The 13,145-nt window shown below is 54.1% G+C and overlaps 2 protein-coding genes across 6 annotated transcripts in view; one reads left to right on the plus strand and one right to left on the minus strand.

Moving 5' to 3' along the window:
- Nucleotides 1-1,041: 1,041 nt before the first annotated feature.
- On the minus strand, nucleotides 1,042-2,338 carry LOC306639907 (uncharacterized protein; the record flags this gene model as incomplete). The annotated part of the gene is made up of 2 exons (XM_079103590.1): nucleotides 1,042-1,521; nucleotides 1,788-2,338. The coding sequence occupies 2 exons, from the start codon at nucleotides 2,336-2,338 to the stop codon at nucleotides 1,128-1,130; spliced, it is 945 nt and encodes a 314-aa protein (XP_078959716.1). The 3' UTR covers nucleotides 1,042-1,127.
- GRIK4 (glutamate ionotropic receptor kainate type subunit 4) overlaps nucleotides 2,151-13,145 on the plus strand; it is a 410,374-nt gene continuing 399,379 nt past the window's right edge. The window contains exons 1-2 of one of the 5 annotated variants that reach the window (XM_079103145.1): nucleotides 2,153-2,328; nucleotides 6,115-6,343. The gene's annotated coding sequence lies outside the window, so the exon portion shown is untranslated. Of the gene's footprint in view, nucleotides 2,329-6,114; nucleotides 6,344-10,794; nucleotides 10,894-13,145 lie in introns of all 5 variants that reach the window. The other 4 variants (XM_079103144.1, XM_079103138.1, XM_079103143.1 and 1 more) reach the window with 4 other exon arrangements.

Genomic DNA, 13,145 nt, shown 5'->3' on the forward strand with positions numbered 1-13,145 from the left:
TTCCTTCCCAGACACTTAGCCTCTGTGGTCTTGCTGATCTTGCATCCTTCCAGTAGGCTAGGGATTCATGCATGTCAGAGTTTGAAATAACTTTAAGACCATCCAGCCTACTTCCCTCATTTTTAGAGATAGAAACTGAAGCCAAGGGAATTGAAGTCTCTGACTGGGTCACAGGGATGTTCCTTACTCCTGCCAGCCTAGGGCACTTTCCGTTAAGATTATTTTGTCCTTTGTGCAAGTGAGGGGAATGAGTTCCAGAGTGAGAGAACCGAGCTGGAGTTAAACCTCAGCTGTGTAGCCGATTCACCTCAGGGCCTTACTGTCTTGCAGGTGATCTTAAACTTGAACAGGTTTCCTCATCTGTGACATGGGGTTAGATTTACTTTACATCTACCTTGCAAAGCTGATATGAAGGCTTTTGGAAGTCACATTTGTGTGGGTGGTTTGGTCTTGGCACACAGGTGCTAAATAACGTTCATCTGGAGAAATGGAGCCCTGTTCAGTATGGTGACTCCTCTTCCTAAGAAGCATTGAAACCCAGTGTGTAGGTGGGAGAGGGAGGACAAGGGCCTTGCAGAGCCACATTCCTCCCCCAGCAGGAAGTTCAGCGCTGGGGAAAAAAATGTCACCGAATATTCTACAGTCCACATACAAACCTTTCATGCCTGAGACCCAACCAAGTATGTCTGGGAATGAATTTTTCACAGACAGTTTTTCTGAGACTGGGTGTGCTGATGATTGTAAGAAGGGACAGAGGGCGGATGCACTCCTGGGCCTTGGCTCATAAACTGACAGCCATTAAAAAATCCCTCCTTCACTTAGAGTGTCAGATTCCAAACGTGCCTCATGTATCCACCCTCAAACAGTATGAGGTGCGTCATTAGAGCCTTGGCGCTTTCACTTAACTCATTGGGGCAACATTCCTAAACCCCAACCTGCAAGCAGCCAAGCTAGCTCCGTTTTTTTTTTTTTTTTTTTCTTTCTTTCTTTTTTTTTCCTTCAAATTCCTGCCAGCAGAACTGACTTCTTGGCAGAGCTGTCTCCTGAATGGATGCCCCAATAAAAGCCTTGCCTGCATGTTTGCATGTTTGCTCACCTGACTCCATTACATTTCAATCCTCAGGGGGTCAAAAGAGCCCAGTGTTCAACATTAGTTGGGTGTGTGTGTGCGTTGCGGGGTGGTGGGTAGTGATCAGTTCCTTGGTCCTTTCAAGACAGAAGAACCCAGGTAATAGGTTTGAGGAGTTCACATGTCCCTTGGGCCTCCTGATCCAGTTGGACTTCCACTCCCCGACCCCATTTTGCAGACAGGTATGATGTAGTAAAGGAGGATGGAACCGCATGTCAGGGGACTTGGTTGTCCCCCTGGTCCTGCCACATGTTACCTGTGTACTCAGGCTGGTTCCTTCACCTCTTCTAGCTGTTCGTGGGTAACATGAAATGACAGCTCCTCCCAAGATGTTTGTGTTCATTAAGTAGTTCCTTGGAACCATCAAATGCAAGCTGTTGCTGTTCAGCTCCCTGGAACAGGTGGAACAACGTAGTTCAATATGGTCTTGCCCAGAAAGCCTCCCGCTCTCCATCTTCCGTGCCACCACCGAGTCCGCAGTCTCTTCGGTAATAGGGCACGCTCGTCCCTCGCGCTGTTCCCCAAACGCCACCAGGAGGCGCCCTTTGCCCACCGAAGCTGGTCGGCCTAATAACTCCCCGGGGCCGGGGTGGGCTGCCCCTTTGCGCAGGGCGGTGGAGGGTGCGGGCAGGGTACGGGCTGCGTGCGGGTTGCCCACCTGAGCTCCAGACACCGCCGCGCCCGCGCCTCGGCCTGCCAAGCGTCCGTCGTCCCGGCCCAGCGCCGCTCCCCAGCAGGGCGCCTGCCGCTCGGCCGGCGCCGGTAGCCGCAAGTTTGCGGGGTCTCTCGGACCCGCCCCCGGGCGTCCACTGCCGCCTCTCCGCTGCCCCTGCTCCTGGGCTCTGGGCGCGCCCGGAGGCGTCCCGAGTGGTCGCAGGGGCTTGCGGCTGCCCGCGGGGTGCGGGCCGGCCCCGAAGGGGCGCCCCCCCGGCCGGTGCGAGCGGGGCCGCCGCAGTTCCCTCGCTGCCCGCCGGGCGGCGCCCCGCGCCTCACAGCGCGCCTCCCGCGCTCCCCGCTCCAGGCTCGCTCGCAGCCGGACACAGACTCTGCCTTCGGCTGCCGGCGGATCGGGCTGGAGCCGCCGCGGTTGCTGCGGAAGAAAAAAAAAAAAAAAAAAAAAAAAAAGGAAAACAACAGCCCGGCGGCCGGCAGAGCAGCACCCGGCCCCTGGCTCAGCCCCGGAGTGCGGAGCCGCCCAGGTAAGGGCATCGGCCCGCCGCGGAGACCCCGGCCCGCACCTCGGGCTGCCCCCGAACCCCCCCGAGTGCCATCGCGCCGGCCCCCCGCCGCGCCGCACCCCGACTTCTGACGTCTCCGCCGCTCCTACCCTCGGGGGCCGCGGCCCGGCCCCCGCCCCCGCCTCTCCTCTCCCGCCTTCGGCCGCCCTGTCCCCGGCACCTCGGTGCCTGCGTCCCCCGATTCGCCGCCGAGCCCCCGCAGCTCTGCTCCCGTAGTTCCCCCAGTCTCCATCCCCGTCTGCCTCCCCGCTCTGCATCCCCTCCCTGGCTCGCCGTCCTCCCGCTGTGGTCCTCCCCTCCGGTACAACTCCCAGCCCTTCCTCTGCCCCCTGCAGGGATGACGGCCCCTTCCCGACACTGGCGCTTCTCCCCCATCTCGTCACCCTCCGCTTCTCCCCGCGCCGCTCTTCCCCCGCCACAGTCCTCCTTCAAGCGCAGCCCTGCGCCCGAAGCCCTCTCCCTTCCCTTGCTGCCATCTGCCTCGACTGCCCCTTGCCCCTGCCCTGGACTCCGGCCACCACCACACCCCCCGCCCCACGCGCCGTCTTGCTTTGGCAGAACCGGCGTCCTATCAGAAATGACCCTCCTTCCCGCGACTAATGGGGCTCCCAGCCATCCCACCCTAGTTCACCCGAGTGGGAAGTGAGGGAGAAACTCTACTGAGACCTGCATTAGGCGCGGGAGGGGGCTGGGTGGAGGGGGAGGGGAGCCGACTGAGATGCTCTCCCGTGGGGACTGGCAGAGCGGGAGCGGCTCAGACCTGGCGGGGTGGAGGGCGCGCAGGCGACTGCTGGGACAGGGGGTTCAAGGCGCTGTGAGCACCTGTGCCTCGCGCCTGGCTCCCTGGAGCTGAGGAAAGTGAGGGAGGAGGTGGAGCCTGGGGAGAGTTGGCTGAGGCCTTCGGTTGGGGGTCGGTCGCGAGGGGCCTGGGACAGGTCCCTCTGGCCAGGCTGCCTAGCAGTGGTGGGGCAATGCGGGCTGAGCTGCTCCCCGCCTGGACCTTGGGCTGCTTGGTTCTTGGCATCTGTACTTGATGCTGCCATCTTCCTCCTGGTGCTGTTGTCTGGTGATGCCACGCGGTGCCACCTCCCTGCCTCCCTCCAGTGGCTCTCCTGGGCATGTCTCCCAGGGGCCTGGGTTGTCTGGAAAGAGGAGAGGAGCTCTGGCTGGGTTGGACCTCTCTGCCCTGCAGTGGGTATCTCTTAAGACCAGACCAGGAGGTCTGAGCCCTGCCAGGGATGAAGAGAACTACCTTCACTTGCACTCCCTGTGGGTCACCTGGTGGTAGTGAGCTTCTAGGAGCACCCAGAAGCAGCTGGTGTGGCATCCACTAGGATGGGGCCTTCTGGGTTGGCAGTGGGCATGTGAGAGAAAAATCCTGTCCTACATTAGTCCCTGAGTGTCTGTGCTTTCGTGGTGGGCAAGGGGCTGGAGAGTCGACTGTGATCTGTCCTGCCAGGGAAGGAAGCTCCTGGAACTCCACTGGGCATCTATGAGCTTGCTTTATTTGCTGAAGCAGCAGCTCATGCTTCATCATTAATCAGGTTTATTATTTTCCTCACGGGCTGGATGTGTTCCTCAAGGTCATGACCCTTTGGAGAGTTAATCTAATATGCACACATTACAGTGGCTGGGTTTGTTTAATTTTCCATATTTTGTTCATTTTATGTGGCTTGGGCTTGCCCACCAGCCTCCTGCCCATCTCACCAGCTCCACCTCTCTCCTTTTCTGGACCTGTCACTTGAGCCTCAGAGGCAGGGCTGGTCCCTGGCGGAGTAGAGACAGGTGCTAGTGGAGGGAGGCTGGGAGGAGATCTTGGGTTTCCATGTTATTCCTTCCTCCTTCCCTGGGCATCTTGATCATTGACTGTTGTTTTTCCAGCACTGGAAAGTTCTGAGAGACTGGAGCTTCTTCCTAATGTTTCTTTACAGTTTCGTTTCCCTTAGGATGGGGAGGCGACTTTGCTGTAATGGGAGAAAAGTGAACCCTTCTTTAGGAAGGTGGGCGGTGCTGTTGGAAGGCAGGGGCCCTGGAGATGGGAGCTCAACTCCCTGAGCTGGGTTTCAACCCAGAAGAGATGGTGGTAGGAAGTGGAAGCTTCCCTGAGTGGCATGGAAAACCAGCTCAGAAAGCAGAACAGTGAGTGGGACACCAGGGGTTCTGCGGCTGGTGAGAGGGGGCAGCGGTGGTGTGCATGTGAGAAGAACACAGCTCTTGTCCCTGCTGCAAAGTACTCATTCCTATGTGTGTACGGAGTACTCAGCTTTCCAGATGCCTTTTGGCAGAACGACTTTGACCCCTCCCATGGTCCCATAAGCATTTGGTCTGTACTGCCAACAGCCCCATAAGGAGGTATCATCAACCCACAGAAACTGAGGCTCAGAGAAATTGAATGACTGATCCAAGGCTCCACAGTTATGCGAGAGGACTCTGAACTCACAGTCTCATGCTCCTGGGTGAATCCTTGTCACTTTGTAAGGTCTCAGCTGCTCAGTCCTCAGAAAGGCCACCTCTCCCCCTCCCATGCTTCAGTCCATCTCTTTCACTCTCACTAGTGATAACTCAGCCCTTTCTTCCTTCATGTGGGGCAGACCATTTCTTGCAGATGACCCTGTCTCAGAAGTCCTCAGTGGCTGTGGGCTTCTGGGTACAGTTCAGATGCCTTTGCTTGGAGTTGAAGGCCTCATGCCATGCATGTCATCTGGCATGACCTTCTGCTCACCTATGTGCTCGGGCACCATTCATATGCTCTCACTGTGCACCTGTCCTTCCTTTGTGTTGCAGTGCCAGGGACTTTACACACAGTAAGCAGGTGCTCTACCACTAGTTCCAGCCCCTGCCCTCTGTTCTCTTTTCTGCCCAACTACATTTTGCCCTGCCTTCAGAGTGCAGCCAGAGGCATCTATGGCATGGAAGGGGCACCCGCTCCGGCTGCTCAGTGTCAGACATGTGCAGGTACCTGTGCTCTCAACCCTCCTGGTGTGACCTTGGTACAAGCTGCTCAACCTCTCTAAGACTCACTTTCCTCTCCTATAAAACGAGGGTAATCTCCTGCTTCAGAGGGTTGGCAGCATGGAACGTGAGTGGTGGGAATGTGAGTGGACACAGGCAAAGGGTGGCTGGGGGTATCCAGGGCGTGTCCCCTGGGTGCCCTACCTACTCTCCCTGACTGTGAGCCAGGTTAGTTCCCTACTCCTGCCCAGAAGTCATAACTATGTGCCCCTGTCTGTCTCTCCACTCAGATAGCAAATCCGCTGAGGAGCAAGGCCTTTGCCTGCTGCCTGTTCACATCCTCCTGGCTCCTGCCAGGGCAAGCACTGTCCTTCATGACCTGTAAACTGACCCCATGCATAGTGAGGACATAGAAATAATTATTACTTGATTATACTATTTTGTTACATAAAATAGGGTATGTTTTACATTTAGCAAATTCAGTATGGAAAAAAAATCTCAGACCACAGCACCAGGCTGGGTAAATTATGGGAAGGAAGGCAGAAATCAATTTAACATCGTATTGACTGCATATTCTACTTGTTTTGTTCAATCACCCCAGCTGCCCTGTGAGTTAGATGTGCCAATCTCCACCTTTACAGATGAGAACAGGCAATCCCAGGGGCCCCACAGTGTCAATATACCCTGTCCCAAGTCACAGACTCCAGATTCCAGAGACACTCAGATTTCTGTGTCCTGGGCTCTGTTGTTAGAGAGAAGTTAGTGTGAGGCAAGGTCCTGTTCTTCCTTCTGCAGGTGTATGATTTGGGTGGAGAGTATGCTGAACCCTGCTCAGGTGGATCCCCATGCCTGTATTCACGTGCACCTGTGGATGTGAGAAGCAGGCATTCCCACCTGGATGGAACCAGCAGGGGCTGCACAGGCAGAACATGAGGAGAGAAGATGGAGTGAGTGGGCAGAATGGACAGGGCAGGTGCAGAGGGTCCGGTCTGCCGTAGAGGGCTCATTTAAGGTGTACAGGAGGGTAGGTAGAACTGATTGAATTCAAGAGGACCTTGAACTCCAGAGAGAAAAGGCTCAGGCAAATGCAGCAGGCTGTGGGGAGTCGCTGAAGATTCTTGGGCAGAGGAGTGTTGTGCCAAAAGAGGGGTTGAGGGCTAAGCGGGGGTGCACTTGAATGACATTTCCAAGGAACAGCAGAACGTGCCGACAGATTGGGTATAGCAGACGAAGGAGCAGGAAGTGTCGGGATAACTTTCAGATTTCTAGCCTGGGAGGCCAGGGAGATTGGTAATGCTGCTTTCAGAAATAGGGAAGCCAGAAGGGGAAGCAGGGCCCAGACTGCGGTGAGGGGGTTGCCTGGAGCATTCAGGGACAGGGCCGTGTGGCCTACGGAGTTCCTGGACAGCAGCTTAGCAGTCGTGTGAGGTACTCAGGCACATGCTGCACGAGGGGCTGGCTCTAGGGGTCTCTGATGTCTGAATTTTACCTCCCCAACTTCCTGCCTGTGCTCGCTGCCCCGTTCAAGGCCCCAGGATCTTGTACCCAGCACTCCCTGCCCTCCAGTCCTCCTCCTTTCTGTGCCTGTTACCTCCAGGGGACAGAGAATGGAGCTGACATCCAGGAGGGCTGGAACTGCATCGGCTTTGCTCACTGAGAGGTCCCTAGTGCTTACAGAGAGCAGGTGCTAGTAAATATTTGTCCTGTTTAAGAGGCCTCAATGCGTGTTTAGCAAGTGTTTGCTACAGAGCTAAATGCAAGGGCCCGGTGGGCCTTAGGCTCCCAAGAGCTGGTGTCCAGGCCTCCACAGCCTGGCTGCACTTCCTGCTGTGACTCTCCCCTCTTTTAGTCCAGCCATGTGGTACTGGCTTGTGTGACCTGAGGGAACCCCAGACTGACAGGCCTTGCTTCCTCACTCAGTCTTGACTTTGAGATGGGCTGCTCTTTAGCTCAAGGGAGGCCTTGGGGAGTCCATAGACCAACTGCTGGGAGCCCCAACCTCCTATCCCTAAGTCAGGGGCAGTTTTCTTGGAGGGAGCAAGGAAAACCAGGCAGTCACAGTAATCTCCGTGCAGGGTGCTGCATGTCATTGTGGCCACGAGGAGGTGAAAAGGAAGCCATGGTGTGCATAGATGGCGTGCATAGTTACCATGGGCATCTTGGGGAGGGTGCCATGCTGTGGACCAGTGGAAGAGAGCAAGCTTGGAAGCAGGAAACCCAGGCTACAAAGCACTGCCTTGGTTTCTTCTCTAAAAACATGGCCCTATAATAAACTTTACCTCTCAGAATACCCATTTCAGTGAGGTGATCACATGGAGGCCCTGGGGACTTCTGCCACAAGCCCCAGATGGGAGCAAGGAGGGGCTGACCCTTCGGGACAGGGGAGTCCTATTGATGGCCCAGGAAGGTGACTGTGGAGTAAATGCATGTTTAGAATTGGAGTTTAAGGGCCAGAGTTAAAGAGGAGGATTTAATAGAATGAGAAATCAATAGCCCAGAGGAGGTTAAGATGTAAGTGAGTGGCCGGCTGCAAGGCACACTTAATAAAAAAGAAAAGTTTCAGATGATGTGGAAAATGGAGGCATAGCTCAGGGTAGTCGAGCTGGGGTGGACTGCTCTGCTCGGCCTATTCTGCAGCCTGGCAGTGGCTCCTGAAGAAGGAAACTGGATTTCAGGAGCAATGTGAAGGGTGGCTGTCTGCAGCTCTCTCCCTATCAGGTGGCCTTGCTCCCTGGAGGCTGGGTAGTGCAGTGGTTGGCACTTCTGTATCAGGGTCTTCCAGATCCAGTCGTCTAGCTTAGGGAACATAGCTAAGCCAGCTCCATAGTGACGTCTGTAATCTTAGCAGGTATGGGGATGTGCCCAGTCACTGGCAAAAGTTGTTAGAACTATTATTACATTACATTATTACATTTTTATCTTTATAGTATCTTGCTAGTCCTGTCTAGTACATAAGACCCTACAGAAGTAAAGCTGGGCGCAGTGATGCATACCTATAATCCCAGCAATTTGGGAGTCAGAGGGAGGAGGATCAGCCAGCCTTAGTAATTTAGAGAGACCCTCAGCAACTTGGCAAGATGCTGTCTTAAAATAAAAAATAAAATGAACGGGGGATGTAGCTCAGTGGTAATGTATTCCTGCTATTAGTCCCTCGTACTGGTGGCAGGGGGAAGACTCCACAGAATAAAATCCCCAATGAGGTTGTCACCCATTTGGGAAGCAGGAGAGCCTTTTATTTTATTTTTTTAAATGAGTGAAGTCTTGAGTGGATTTAATCTAAGCCCCAGAGAGAGGAGGGCCTCAAGGGGTCTGGGGGTAAGGTCACGTGTCCAAGCTGTACAGCCAGGGAGTGGCACAGCTGGGGTGTAAGTCCAGTCTCCTGCTCCCCTACTAGTGTCCCTTTTACTTGGTCTTGTGACTGTCCTTGTCGGGGTGAAAGGGCTGAAAAAGAGGCTTCAACCGTCTTCGTCCAATCCCAGCATCCAGACAAAATTGAACTAGTGCAAGGCAGGAGAATGAACGACCTTGACTCTTGAGAGCCCTCCAACGTGAGCCCCAGGAGGCAGACATGGGGTTTGCTTTTCTGCCCCACACCAGGCTAACAGAGTAGATGTGAATTTAACAAAATCAACGACGATGACCTTAATAATAGCTAATATTCAGTCAATGCTTATTATGTAGCATGCATGATACAATGGAGTCTCTGTATGTTATCTCAGTTAAAAATTCTCTTATTAACTACTGTAAATTAAATATTTGTGTCCCCTCAAGTTTGCATGTTGAAGCTCTAACCTTCAATGTGGTGGCATTAGGAGGTGAGGCCTTTGGGAAGTGATGAGGTCATGAGGTGGGGCCCTCAGGAATGAGATTAGTGCCTTTATCACAGGGACCTCACAGAGATCCCTCACCTCTTCCACCTTATGAGGATGTGAAGAGAAGGAGCATCTGCGAAAGTTCTCACCTGCCTTGATCTTGGACCTCTCAGCCTCCAGAACTGTGAGAAATAGACTTCTGTTGTTTATAAGCCACCCAGTCTATGGGATTTGGTTATAGTGGCCTGAATGGACTAAGATATTAACTTCAAGGAACTCTTATTATACCTGTCTTACAGATGAGGAAGCTGAGATTCAGAACAGAGGACTCATTAGCCCAAAGTCCCAAAGCTAGTAAGGAGCAGAGTTGGAATTTGTAAGCAGGTAGTCTGATTTCAAACTTTGATGATACTTCCTGTGTGCGTCTGCCTGTGCGTGCATGCACATTTGCATGTGTATGTGAAATAGACACGAATCCTCCCCTGATGTCCTAGACTCTCCTTTTGGCTCCTTGACCACTCCTATTACTCATCTCTTAGTCAAGAAGGCCAAAGCTCATTTCTAGAACTGACACCCTCATGTCCCACACCTGGCCTATCTGGCCACCAGCAGGTATGGTGACCTGGCAGTGGGGCATCTGCATTGTGATGCTTTTCTTTCTTTGAAAAGAAAGAAAATTTCTTTGACCTTGAGTGGAAGGGTCACTGGAATATGTTGAATCAGTTAAGGATCCAGCTGTAGTCACAGTGAGACTGGACTGGAGGGGTTTGCAGCAGCCTCACTGTGGCGTGACCAGCCGGGTCCAGTCTACTTGCCAGTACCTCCCGGCTGGCTGGCATGACTGCCTTGGGTTATGAGCTGGGGTTTCATGGGAGGGGACCTCACTGGGGTCTTCAGCTTTCTTTCAGCAGCATAACTGGGATCTCTTTGGGAAGAAATCTGATGGCAGCACTGTGGTGACAGTTATGGCTGTTCTTGCTCTTGATGGGTCTCCTCTAGCCTAGTTCAGTCCTAAGATCACTACAAATAACATCCTTAGCGAGGTTGCTGATAGGAGGGGCATTGGGGTCTTTCTCTTTGGTGGTAACAGAGGAGGTTTCGGAGTTGGAGACTTGAGTGGGTTTAGGGAAGACCAGAAGGTCCTTCTGGAGTCATTTCATGGAACCCCCCTACAGCCCCTCCCCAGCCTCTGTGAGCACAGCCCACCCTTGGGCTGAGGCTGCTGTGCCGCATCTGGTGGTCAGTCACCTGTTCAAAGGTTTATTAGGTTCTTGGTGACTCCTCCCCCCACAAAATCGCAAAGGCCTGTAAACCTGAGGGCCGATAGGACTGGTAGAAATTACTGTCCCTGACTCTCAGAGTGTCAGACACTAGCTGAGAACCACATGGTTGTTGTATGGGGAAGTGAGTCGGGACCCAGGACCACCACCCTCATCCAGCATTCTGTTTGCACAAGCAGTGGCAAAGGCCGTCCTCAAGAACACCTGCTCTTCCCAAGGTTGAGGATGAACGCAGAACAAAGCAGCCTTTGTCCAGGAATGACAGTTGCCTATTTGATTGCTGGGAAGACTAAAACCCAGGGAGGTTAAATGAATCATAGAATCTCATTCCTGGAAGGAACCTGAGATCATTGCATTTAACATCCCACCTGATGCTTCTCCAGACAGAACCTCCTGTGGATGTTACCCAGCCCTGGCTGCCCCTGTCCCTGCCTCCCCCATCTTCTGGAAGGCGACAAGGCTGCACACCTGCAGCATTCCAGGTACTGTTGTAGATGGTACCAGTTTGGTCTCCAAGCCTCCCTGTGAAGTGGGTGCTGTTGTCTTATGTGTGAGGAAACAGACCCACAGCGATCACATAGCTTGTCCAAGGTGAGCCCCTAGTAGTGGTGGAGCCAGGATATAAATGAGTCTGCCCCAGCCATGCTTTTTGGTTTTTTGGTACTGGAGATTGAACTCAGGGGCACTCAACCACTGAGCCACATCCCCAGCCCTATTTTGTATTTTATTTAGAGACAGGGTCTCACTGAGTTGCTTAGCACCTCACTTTTGCTGAGGCTGGCTTTGAACTCGCCATCCTCCTGTCTCAGCCTCTGGAGTTGCTGGGATTACAGGCGTGCACCACCGCACCCGGCCCTGGTCTAGCCATGCTCTTGCCCACTCAAGGCAAGCCCCAGCATGCTGCCTGAAATGTGGAAGTGCTCAGTAAATGTGGCTGACTCTCTTCTGAAAATAACAGAAGGTTCTCCCTTAGGTGGAACTTCCCTCCACTTTCCTTGGGCCCTTATTCCACGCCCCTGCTTGGACCACCCCCTTGTAGCCCTTGGGATGCAAAGGTGCCCAGTGAGCAAGAAACAAAGTCGGTATTCAGTCCCATCCTCCCTTTGTTTCTGAGACTTTTTTTTTTTTTAAGTCTGAAAGCTCCTGACCAGGGAGGAGACAGTCACCTAGGAGGCTTAGAGATGTCCATGGCTTAGGCTTGCCTCTGGGGAGACGGTTGCCTGGACCCTGGCCACCAGGGCTGTGCGGGGGTTGCCACAACTCCACTGGTGAGTGTCCATTTCCAGAGTGCTTCCTGAATGCGGGACTGGACATGGCAGGTGCAGCAGGCATGTCCCAGGACGGGGTCCTCCGGAATGCCTGCAGGTCTCTGCTCAATCTGCAAGATGCCACAGTGGGCCTTCAGGCTTCTAGGTGGCTGGCTGTTGCTGCAGACGCCCATCTGAGGGCCCCAAATCCAGATGACCCAAATCTAAGAGCACAGAGTGGGCACCTGAGGGGAGAAAGCTCAGGCATTTATGGGAGCTAAAATAGCACTGTGAGATTCTCCTTTGAAGAGAAGAGTTCTGCCAGAGTCCAGGTAAATAGGCTGGAACAGGAGCTGTGCTGGGAGGGTGCAGATTGGCGGTAAACAAGGCATCTGGGATGGAAAGTCAGCCGAGAGAGTGGTTTCCACCAGCCGCTCTGGACGGCTCCCCTCAGCTCCTGTGTGGGGAGGGGTCTGTTGGGTGGGATGTCTGGAACTTGACCTTGGGCTGCAGGGCCTGATGTGGAGCTGTCCTTTGCCCTACATTCCTGGGCTACTGCTGCTGCTCACTGCTTCCCAGTGTCTGTCCTTACTTGTCACTGTGAGTCCTCATAGCAGCCCTGCACTGTAGCTATATTAGTCCTGCCTGACAGGGGAGACCACAGATGCTCAGAGAAGCTGAGTCTCTTGCACAAGGTCACACAGCTGAACCACAGCATTGCTCTGTTCTCTTACACGGCTGCATCTCCATGGCGGCCAAGGCCTCTCTGAAGAGCTGGGAGGAATCCACTCAAGTCCCCAGCTCCCAGCAGGGCAGAAATGAAAGCAGCCCATGGGGGGATGGTCAGGTGGAGGTGGTAAGACAAGGCCAGGTCACCTTTGGATGCTTCAGGGAGGTCCTCAGAGACCATTGTCTGTCTGTCCCACAGACATGGGCTCCCTGGCGCAGGTATTGCATCTCCCAGCATTCATTGTTCTACAGTTAGGGCAGTACCTGCATATAGTAGGTGCTCAGTGCATATTCGTCGAATGATGGGCTTCCTCTGTGAGTGCTTGCCTGGAGAGGCCTGGACCCTGGAGTCCTGGACCAGCCACGAGCCCCTGGAAGCTCGGATGGGAGGTCTTCAGCTCACAGGCGAGTAGGGTCTGCAAGTCAACTATGGATCTCAAAACACCTCTCCCCTGCTGGATTGCGGGATTTGTTCTGAGGTTGGCATCACCCATGATGGAGCTGAGCCCATAGCAGAGTAACCCTGGGTCTGCCTGGATCTTGGCCCAGGGAGCTTCGCCCCTTACTTGAACCCAGCTGAGTCTGGCATCTGGGGGTGTAAGGGAGTTGGACCAGGGTAGGTAGTGAGAGTATGGGGTGACAGCTGTGAGTCTAGATCAGCTCCCATGAGCTGGGGGCAGAGACCAGACCCAGGGTGTTGCTCTGGGTGCACCCGCCGTGGGCCAGGCCCTACAGGCTCCGTTTGCTGACTCTGGAGT

This window comes from Sciurus vulgaris, assembly GCF_902686455.1.
Source record: "Sciurus vulgaris genome assembly, chromosome: 11".
In the NCBI taxonomy this organism is placed as follows: Eukaryota; Metazoa; Chordata; class Mammalia; order Rodentia; family Sciuridae; genus Sciurus; species Sciurus vulgaris.